General features: G+C 43.9%; 1 protein-coding gene across 1 annotated transcript; it reads right to left on the reverse strand.

Moving 5' to 3' along the window:
• Nucleotides 1-1,629: 1,629 nt before the first annotated feature.
• Nucleotides 1,630-10,901, reverse strand: LOC118089515 (uncharacterized). Its single transcript, XM_035124280.3, has 2 exons — nucleotides 10,737-10,901; nucleotides 1,630-2,923 (listed from the first exon to the last, which is right to left on the reverse strand). The coding sequence occupies exon 2, from the start codon at nucleotides 2,872-2,874 to the stop codon at nucleotides 2,212-2,214; it is 663 nt and encodes a 220-aa protein (XP_034980171.1). The 5' UTR covers nucleotides 2,875-2,923; nucleotides 10,737-10,901; the 3' UTR covers nucleotides 1,630-2,211.
• Between the last annotated feature and the right edge of the window lie 30 nt (nucleotides 10,902-10,931).

The following is a 10,931-nucleotide window of genomic DNA, read 5'->3' on the forward strand; positions in this document are numbered from 1 at the left end:
ATAGTGCAGGCTTAACTTTAGTGGTGTCTGGAGGATACTGCAGCAGGCTATCCAAAATACTTTCCCTGAGCGTCTCATGTTTCTTCAAATAAAGTTTTGGTCTGTTTGATCCTGTTTCCTGGTGTTTGCCTTTCTTTCCGTTGGCAGATCAAAGCAGTGCCCATGCAGTGAAAAAGCCTGGCAGAGTGCAGAGTGCTGAATTTTATACAGAGCAAAGGTCTTTGGGCTGTAGCTTTCTAGTAGTCATACTCAGAAAACAGACTTCTGCTTTTCTTCCTCCACCCCATCTCTTTGCACACCATAAATCCTTCTGGGAGATGCTTTTAGGTTATCTGCCCTTCGTGTTGTCAAAATGTGGTGGAAAGCAGTTGACAGAACCTGTTGTAGCTCTCCCATTCCCAGGCTGATCCAAACAAAGCATTGGCAAGTTTTTTGCTTTGCACACTACAATTTTCAGAGGGGTGTTTATACCATAACTTAATGGCAAAGCAAATTCACTTTGCTACCAGGTATATACTCTTTAAAAATAAATAAATAAATAAATAAACGTGTCCCCTCATCTTTTAACTAATCTCACCCGTGACTTAATGTCAGTACTTTAAGAAACATAGAAATGCCCATAATAGATTGGAGGTATTTGTAGCCTGTCTGAGCCTTAAAATAATAACAATAATTTTATTTATACCCTGCCCTTCCCAGTCAAGACCGGGCTCAGGGTGGCTAACAGCAAGAATATCAAAGCAAGCATAAAAGAAACAATTCAATTAAAATGCAGATTAAATACAATGTTAAAATTCAATGTTAAAATTAGGAATCTACAAGTGCAACCTCATTTAAATATCTGTAGGATAAAGCGTATGGGGAGGGTAACACCAGGGTCAGACTGAGTCAGTCCAAAGGCCAAGCGGAACAGCTCCATCTTGCAGGCCCTACAAAAAGATGACAACTCCCGCTGGGCCCTAGTCTCCTGAGAGAGAGACTGTTCCACCAGGTCGGGGCTAGTACTGAGAAGGCCCTGGTCCTGGTCGAGGCCAGTCCAACCACCTTGTGAAAGCAGGTGTGGCTAACCTTTTTGAGACTGGAAGCCACACTGACCCATGGTTAACCCTCCAAGGAATGATGCATAAGAGCTGGCACATTAATGACTGCCGTTTTCAAAAATGCATTCTGAAATGCTTTATCCATCAGCTGCTTGAAAATCATTGTTAACATTCAGCAAAACTTCGGAACTCAATTTGTTTTCAGTTAACTTTTTTGGGGGGGGGGGAGAACGGGACACCAAAAAATACCTTTGGAGGAACTGATGCTATTCTTTCCACTATAAAACAAGCAGTTTTCAGGGCTAAACCAAAAGCAGCTGTCAGAGGGGAGCCGGGAGTAGTGCTACAAAGATGTCCAAGGCCTAGGAAGAGTGCTATTGGTTGGGAAACTCCTATCCTAAAAAGGAAACCTTTTCCAGCCCTGTCCAGGAGGGATCAATGGATAGTCTGGGTGGGAGAAACTAGTCCATAGTGGATGTTCTAATATAACTTTGGTGGCTTTATTCAGAGCTGAGGGTGGGGCTGATGTGAGTTGGAGTCCAGCAGGCGACTGACAGTTGCACCACAAGAGAGAGAATTAGTCTCTTTATTTGCATTTATACAAAAACACAATGTGCACAAATCGGACATTAAAGAATACAAGTAGTTTTTCGATGCAACAGTTAAATGAAGGAAACCCCCCCCTTTTTTTTGCTCTTTCTGTGTACCAGCATTTTAACATGGATTTCTACCTGTAGGTCGCATCTTCCATTTCAGCCCATCACACGAGTTGCATTGTAGGGGGTCTCTGCAATAATAGTCAATAATGTCAATATTCTGAATGTGGCAACAGAATGTGCTCTAAGCAACAGAAGCCTTGTAAAACATCCCACTAAACCTTGTTCAGCTCTGAAGTATGGCTCTTCAGCTACCAGTTAGGGTTGACCACACAGGCCTCTGAGTTACCTTCAGCAAGAGAAGGACAGAGTTGTCCAAGTGCTTCCTTATCAAATGGTTTCATGCCTTTGTCCACGTAGCACAAGTGCCTTATGTGACCAGTTCTTTATTTGCATTTATGCTTCACCTGTTAGCTGGAAAAGAGAATGCAAGAAACATAGCAAGACAGCTGGATGGTGCAAACCGCCTGGAGCTTTTGCCCAACCAATGAAGCATCAGATCCAAGTGTGGGAGTCTAGATTCTTGTAATAGTAACAGACACAGCACTACCACCACACAGAGGCATGGCAAGGTTTGACATCTCCAGAGATGGCGTATCAAGCTTCACAGAGCCCAGGGACCCAAATTCTTCTAAGCTTGCTTCTGGAGAAAGTACATTGTCCTGAGTGGCTTGTATTCCAGAGATCTCCAATATTGGCGGTGGCGGTGGCGGCTTCTTGAAGACTGCAACATCATTTATTTCAGAGCTCTTTGACATATTGTCAGTTGTCGGTTTAGAGGGCTTATCTTCCCTGCATGGAGTAGAAGATTTGGTGTTGTGGAACACACCCTCTGTGTAATTGGTTTTGCTGTCATTTGCAGCGCTCAAGCTTGACAAGTCAAAGGCACATGGCTGGATGGGAGTCTTGCAGAAAGATGTGACAGCATCCGATGAGGCCTGCAGGTTCTCCTTTGTGCTGCTCATGGAGGATTCTGATGCCTTTAGAGCCAGAGAGCTTCCCCTTGTCACATTCTGCATTTTGCTTGCACTGTCGCATGCATCAGGCTTAGGGATGCTGCTCATTTCTAGGAAACAGCTGCTACCCGGAGAGATGCTGTAACCAGAAGCGCCAATCAGAAATCCATTTTCGAATACGTCTTTCAGTGACAGAGAACTAGAACAGTTTTGAGAAGACATTTTTTAATTCCCAAGGAAAAGAGGTCAGTCTTCAGAATCCTAGGAGCACCTGGCGATGGAATTCAAAGGAAAGCTTTGATAAGGAGTTTTGTTTATTCAGTTACCCATCACCCCAAGTTACAAACTAGATTTAGGCACTTGCTTTTTCTCTACTAATGCCAGATAATTTTATTTTATCATGCAGCGTGATCCAAAGCTTATTTATTCAGAATATGTTTTGTGCATGTATAGGATTATAGCCAGGTATTATGTATCCAGCAATTAAAAGTCCAAGAGGACAGGCTTCTGCCATCAAGTCTAAAATTTAACACTAGGGAACAATGTGCATTTATTTCACTAAAATGCACTTAGGTCAGGGGTGTCAACTTGAATAAAATATTGGGGTGGGGAGGCAGCTCAGCCCTGCCCCATATAATCACATGACACGGCACGTGCACACCATTTGAATGGCACTGCCCATCAACTTGGGGGTGCGGTCCTCTCAAATATTTTATTGTGGGGGCAAAGGGACCTCGGCCCCTAGGAGCTGTCTCCCGTGACTTAAGTTAAAATTAATCAAGTTTGCTCCAATACTTGTCTGAAACAATGTTGGGCAGCCATTTTTGTAGGCAGTATCAGGGCTGTTCCAACCTTCCAGGTATGGCCAAGACATTTTGCTGCCTGATGTAAAAGACATTATGACATTCACCCAAACAGACACACACAGTTCTGTGGGCAGGGAACTACTGGACTGGAAGGGGAGCAGAACCGTGGGTGCCCGGATCCGTGGGTGCCATACAGCATGTATGCTCCTTGGAGAATTTTGTGGGTGCTTGGGTACCCAGGGCCCCAGGGAGTTGGCACCTATGGCCTCCACGTAAGGCTGGGGAAAGTCTATTGTCTGAAACCCTGGAGAGACGCTGCCAACTAATGTAGAAAATACTATACTATACTAAACTAGTTTAACAGGAGCATGACAAGCTGTGTGTCTTTGCCACTGCCACTGCCTATCTGCAGTTGCCTCACTCCGTTGAATGCTAGGGGGTTGGCCCTGCAACCCAGCAAAGCCAACAGCCAAGTCTTCACACTGCCTCCCACTAGCCTGAAATCTGCATACTCCTCTACCAAGCTAAGTTTCTCTGCAAAGCCTAGAGTAGAGGAAGCTGACAAGGGGACAAGGACAATTTTTTTAAAACAAAGAAGTCAAGAACTTAACAGGGTATATTTCAATCTTCCCCAGAATAAGAAAAGCTGTTCTTTCTTCTGCCCAAGGTCATAACCCAAAATAGACAGTTCAGAAAGAGCTAATATAGTTTCACAGCTGAACTTATGAGCCAAGAGAAGAGATCAGGCTAATAACTAGAAAACTGAAGTTCTGCTGGCTTAGGTCTGAAGTGATAGCTTCCTAATTTAATATCAATACTTTACTACTAAACTCTACTTATTCCACACACACACCCCAAAAACTTTAAACAGAAACCAATAAAGGCAATCACTTATTTTTAATACTGTAGGTTTCTTTACTTAACAAAACCCCATTCTAAGAGTTTTACTTACTTTCCCCCCTCATAAACAGCAATCTTCTTAAGTAGCACCACTACAGCTGATTCTTATAAATCCTCATGACAGATTGTGGCATTCTTTCTTAATTTTCTAATTAAGCTAGTTTGCAAGGATGTTCGGAAGACACCACCTGAAACTGTTTTAGCCATCAACCCTGCAACAACACTTGCTGCAATTTTGGTATACAACCTGGATCTTTGAACCAGCAGAGCTTAAAAGTATTAATTGCAACTATTTCCTGAGGACTGAAGCAATTGAATTGCAACTGATCAAGTTCAGTTCTATTCATTTGGGTCTGAATAGAAGCCACATTTCTCTTTCCCACTATAGATGTTAATTAATTTGGCCATTACTAAGTTGATTGTTTTATCACCTCTCACCTCTGCTGTAAATGCATGCATTTTAGCTGTAACTGAACTATCATTATCTATATTATTATGGTACTTACAGTTTATTTCCCTCCGGCCTCACTGCTTACAACTGCTCAACCTTTATCACCATGTGCAATCTAGTCAACAAATGCTTATGCTGTAATAATATATTGATGAGTGATTAAGGTGCCATTGTATGAATTGGCTACCATTGGGCAATACTTTTATTAGGACAAACTGAAATGTCATAAAATAGTGCTTGCTTTACCAGTCCAAAATAGTGGTAAGCTGGATGTTTTAGACTGGAAAAGCCTCCTTTAGATGCTACACACATCAAATTACATACCAAAGATTTTGGGATAAAGAAGCCATGGTTGCTCCCCATTTTAAACCACCATTAAGCCTGGCTGTTACCCAGATCTGTCCTGCACCTGGAGTAAAACGCACAGGTTTCTGGTTACGCAGAAAGCAGAAGTAGAGAGAAACATGTTTGCCTTTATATTAGCAAAGCTGGAGATCATATTTGGTGGAAAGAGTCAATTGAAGCCAAATTCTGTAGGTTTAAGCCAAGGGGATGAAATCCTCAAAACGTGGTCTCTCTTCAGGTGGCAGAAAAGAAATTAAAACTTCCTCTGGGTGTAGATCCCTCCCGGAATGGCTAAGTTTGTTAAATTCTCCAGGGCACATAAAAATCAAATGGAAATGAGTTGCTCCATAAGCAACCTCCCCCTGCCCCCCTGATTTAAATCTATTTTAAAAGCAATACTTTTATTAGGACCAAACAAGATGTCACAAAACAGTAACAAGCTTTCAGCTATCATTTTCTCCAGTATTATTCCTTTTGCAGCCAGCGAAGGCACAATTGAATCCCTTGCGCTCGTTACTCCTGCTTCTTTATCAGCGGCATGGCAGGCAGTAATACAGTGGGTGCAGTTCCTCTTGGCATGGAGATGTATTGGTGAGATGACTACTACACCTGTTGCATTCTATGAAGCTGTTAAACAGCCTAGGTGAGCCCTCCTCAACCTGACACCCTCTGTGCTGGCTGGGGCTTGATGGGAGTTGCAGTCCAAAAGATATGGCAGGCAGCTGGCTGGTGAAAGATGGCTTGAGACTCAGGCTGGGGAGGAATAAGCATTTCTATCAAAAATTTGCAAAACAGAGATTCTACTTTGAGTAAAAATGTTTCTGTGACTTTAGAGAACCACATTCTGTTTTCTCTAGACAATTCCTTGCTGTTTTGCTGGTTGAGGGGGGAGTGAGTGTTGAAAGAATACGGTACTTGCCAGAAGGCACATGTGAAAGCTAGCACCTTTCTTTATCTGGTTGCCTAGGCAACGGGGGAGGTGGTGGCTCTCCATCTTCTGAGCTATTTTGCATTTCAGTATGAGAGGAATGCAGTGCAGAGAAACATAATGGTATCTGAAGAAGTGTGCATGCACACGAAAGCTCATACCAAAATAAAAACTTAGTTGGTCTTTAAGGTGCTACTGAAGGAATTTTTTTATTTTGCTTCGACTCAGACCAACACGGCTACCTACCTGTAACTAGAATAATGGGCTTCAGTGATACAGAATAATCATGTTTGCTTGCGAGTAAGACCCATTGGCGTAAGGACGTGGGTGGCGCTGTGGCCTAAACCACAGAGCCTAGGGATTGCTGATCAGAAGGTTGGCGGTTCGAATCCCCGTGAAGGGGTGAGCTCCCGTTGTTCAGTCCCAGCTCCTGCCCTCCTAGCAGTTCGAAAGCACATCAAAGTGCAAGCATGTAAATAGGAACCGCTCCTGCGGGAAGGTAAACGGCGTTTCCATGTGCTGCTCTGGTTTGCCAGAAGCAGCTTAGTAATGCTGGCCACATGACCCGGAAGCTGTCTGTGGACAAACGCCAGCTCCCTCGGCCTATAGAGCAAGATGAGCGCTGCAAACCCAGAGTCGTCTGCGACTGGACCTAATGGTCAGGGGTACCTTTACCTTTAAGACTCATTGGACTAAATGGGATTTACATCTGAGTAAACAGCTGTCATGTTGCATGCCCCGGTCATTAAAAAATAATAAGAAGTGAATGTGAAATGTGTATTCAAAGTGTTCGCTGAACCAACACACATTGAAGCAAAGGGACATTTTAATAAATTAATAAATCCTGCATTGCAGGGGGTTGGACTATATAACCCTCGGGGTCCCTTCCAGCACCACGATTCTATGATTCCATGTCCAACAGCTTGACCTCACCCCAAAGGTACACACACCTCCATTGTTTCCTGAGAAAGACGGGTGCCATAAACAACATGATTCTATATAAATATAAATTTTATATACCGTAAATGCTCAAAAGGAGTGGGCTACATAATCATGGAACCTGTCTGTCACCTTGTTGAAGGTGGATCATTCTGGTTGATGTGTTGAAACACAGTGCTACAAAGCCCTAGCCGATGCATTTTTATTCAAAAGTACGTTCCACAAAAGTTCAGTGCCTCGGGCTACAATTCCATGCACTTTTGAGATGCGGTGCACTCCCAACACATGTTTGATAAGGCCTGCTGTATTCATGGGGCTTAGGACTGCAGCCTAAATTCCCATTAAACTCAAAGAGACTTACTTTCAAGTTACACATGCTTTCTTACCCCGACTCCTAAGGCAGCACAAACCATGCAGACTGCCTATCCTGCAGTTGTATTTGTGGTGGCACCTAGAATGCATATGATAGCTGAGTGTTGCCTTTCAAATCACCAGAGCCGCATTAAAATAAACCAGGGTGCTACCGTAGAATGCGAGTTTACAAGGAACATCAGCGCCATCTACCGGCAGTGACAACAAATGTCTAATCTTGAGGTCAATGGAACTTAATTCCAGATATAAGACTTCTGGAAATCCCTTACTTTGCTGATTAGTTCCTGCCTTCATTTTGCAGGCACGGAATTTTTCAATTAGGGCACACTAGTTGCTGAAATACATCAGACCTATACCCAAATATAGTTTGTACCCATAGGAAGAACTTCACTGGCACCTTAAAGATTAACAAACATATTGTGGTAGAAGCTTCCATGGGCTAGAACAGGCATCCCCAAACTGTGGCCCTCCAGATGTTTTGGCCTACAACTCCCATGATCCCTAGCTAACAGGACCAGTGGTCAGGGATGATGGGAATTGTAGTCCAAAACATCTGGAGGGCCAAAGTTTGGGGATGCCTGGGCTAGAGTCCACCTCATCATGTGCATAAAGTGTCTTCCCAAAGTTAGAGAGTATTTTTTTTAAAGCAACAACAACAAAGGGATCAAAGGGCCAATAGTCTCCACTGGGTGTGTCGCATTATCATGCATGGCGCAAATTAGTCCGACATTCAATGGGAGTGGGTGTAACCAACAACAGACTAGTGGCTGGTTGTAAATCAGATAAACGCTATTCTTCCTGTAACTATTCTCCCTGTTCCAATACTATCTGTTAGGATGAGAGGATTTCTCTGCCTCAGGCAACCACCATGGCTCCTTTCCATGTCAAGGGCGCCCTCCTAGGCTGGGTGACTTTGGCATGGCAAGAAGGAGTCATCTCAGCAAAAGGACCCACAAGATCCCACCTATCAGACATCACCACAAATATGTGGGATGCAGCAGGCAGATTAGTCTATTTTTATTTTCATAACAGTCCTTCGGAAAAAATGACTTGTTCAAGGCTAAGCAGGTACAAGCTCAGCACAGTACATCATATCTCATTTTTGCTTTCTTTTGAGAACCCATCTGATGTGAATGAAAGCTTTGCTATTGTTTTTAACAACTGCAGGAACAAGTAACTGATCTGTACATTTAGTACAGTGAAGAAGTTGTGCTTTGAGAAAAAAAATGACTCGATTTATTATTCAATTATTATTCTTTATTATTACTAGTTATTTATTAAATTTCTACACTGCCCTTTATCTGAGGATCACAGGGCAGTTTGCAATATAAAAACACAAAAATGCACAACTTTGTAACAAAAAATTACATAAACACACACTTAAAAGGTCATAGGTTGAAACAAAATAAAAAAATACCTTCCAGTAGCACCTTAGAGACCAACTAAGTTTGTCAATGGTATGAACTTAGTTGGTCTCTAACGTGCTACTGGAAGGATTTTTTAAATTTTGTTTCGACTACAGCAGACCAACATGGCTACCTACCTGTAATAAGTTCATAGGTTGTTTAATTAGCCAAAGGACTGGGAGAATAGGAATGTTTTTTGCCTGGCGCCTAAAGATATGCAACTTAGATATGCAACAAATGGGGAGTCGCAGCAGATATGCAACAAAAGATATGCAACAAATGGGGAGTCGCCACAGAAAAGACCCTTTCTTGTGTTGCCACCCTCTGGACCTCTTGCAGAAGAGGCAAATGAAGATTATGACTGCTGGGTCCAGGTTGGTTCATATGGGGAGACGTAGTTCTTGATGCCTCCCAAGCTGCTTATCTTCCTACCACCTACTGGAAGCGGGTGGGGTGGGGGGAGGGATACGTATCTACATTTAATGGAGCAACTGTGTCATGTGATAATGAAACAAAGGGAAACCTGATATTGTAATACAACCAGCATTCTTTGCAAAGAAATAACAGGAACTGGGAATGGTTTTCCCAGTAGTGATGTATGGAAGTGAGAGCTGGACCATAAAGAAGGCTGATCGCCGAAGAGTTGATGCTTTTGAATTATGGTGCTGGAGGAGACTCTTGAGAGTCCCATGGACTGCAAGAAGACCAAACCTATCCATTCTGAAGGAAATCAGCCCTGAGTGCTCACTGGAAGGACAGATCCTGAAGCTGAGGTTCCAATACTTTGGCCACCTCATGAGAAGAGAAGACTCCCTGGAAAAGACCCTGATGTTGGGAAAGATGGAGGGCACTAGGAGAAGGGGACGACAGAGGACGAGATGGTTGGACAGTGTTCTCGAAGCCACGAACACGAGTTTGACCAAACTGCGGGAGGCAGTGGAAGACAGGAGTGCCTGGCGTGCTCTGGTCCATGGGGTCACGAAGAGTCAGACACGACTAAACAACAACAACAGGAACAGGCAACCAGGGCAGTCTCGAGCAGGTCGGGCGCCCTGGCACTGAGGCGCGGAGATCGCTCTGGCGCCCCCCCCCTCACAGCGTGCAGCATGGCTTCTGCGCGGCTTTGCCACGCAGCGCCCCACCTGCCGGCCCGGCGCCCTGGAGCCCCGCACCACCGGGACTATACCTAGAGCCGGCCCTGCAGGCAACTAAGGTGCCCTGCAGACGGGGCCAGGTTTAGGTTTGATGAGGCCCTAAGCTACTGAAGGTAATGTCCAGGTGTCCTTATATGTCCAGGTGTCCTTAGTTAACAACAAATTGTTGCTGTTTTTTGTGTTTAATATATGCTATATGGTAATTTATGGACTTAATAGGCATCTAAAGCCATTTGCACATGCAGAATGTAGGCATCCTATATACAGAAATGAGCAAACCAGTGATATTTTAGGGAGCAGGCGGGGCCCATTGCTTACATCATAGGAGCCTACATAACACAAAACACTGTTGCTGTATGTAAATTTTATTTTTTAATCTTATATTTTGGAAATGTACATCCAATTTTTCCCTTTACTTTTTTTTGGGGGGGGGGCAAGAGAGTGGGGCCCTAAGCTACACAGTAGCTTGTTTAGCTTATACGTAAATCTGGCACTGCCTGCAGATGTTGTTGGACTGGACTACAACTCCATTGGCTATGGTGGTTGCACTGGATAGGAGTCATAGCTGCCAAGTTTTCCCTTTTCTCACGAGGAAGCCTATTCAGCATAAGGGGAAATCCCTGTAAAAAGGGGATAACTTGGCAGCTATGATAGGAGTTCAACATCTGGAGGGCCATAGGTTCTCTTTCCCTGCACCACCTCTTGATTTCATTGAAAGGTAGCTTGCTACCCCCTACTGACTTTCTTTGTTAGTCTGCCTGTCAAGAGGGTGGCATCACTTACCTTCAGGCACTTTTTCTCTTGCAGGGGCTTTCTCAGCTTTTAACATTTCAATGGCAGGCAGAAATCCAATGAGTGAAGCTTTCCCAGCACTGAGCTAGTGGCGGATGGAAAAGGCACCGCCTCTTGAATTCCTGCCTGCTGCGCAGCAATAATGAAAGCCGCAGATGCCCTGCTAGAAACAAAGATTGCAATCCT

Source organism: Zootoca vivipara, chromosome 7 (assembly GCF_965207765.1).
Source record: "Zootoca vivipara chromosome 7, rZooViv2.hap1.1, whole genome shotgun sequence".
In the NCBI taxonomy this organism is placed as follows: domain Eukaryota; kingdom Metazoa; phylum Chordata; class Lepidosauria; order Squamata; family Lacertidae; genus Zootoca; species Zootoca vivipara.

Bases quoted from the DNA above. Each gene is read 5' to 3' on its own strand.
- LOC118089515 (XM_035124280.3), bottom strand. From the start codon at position 2,874: ATGTCTTCTCAAAACTGTTCTAGTTCTCTGTCACTGAAAGACGTATTC.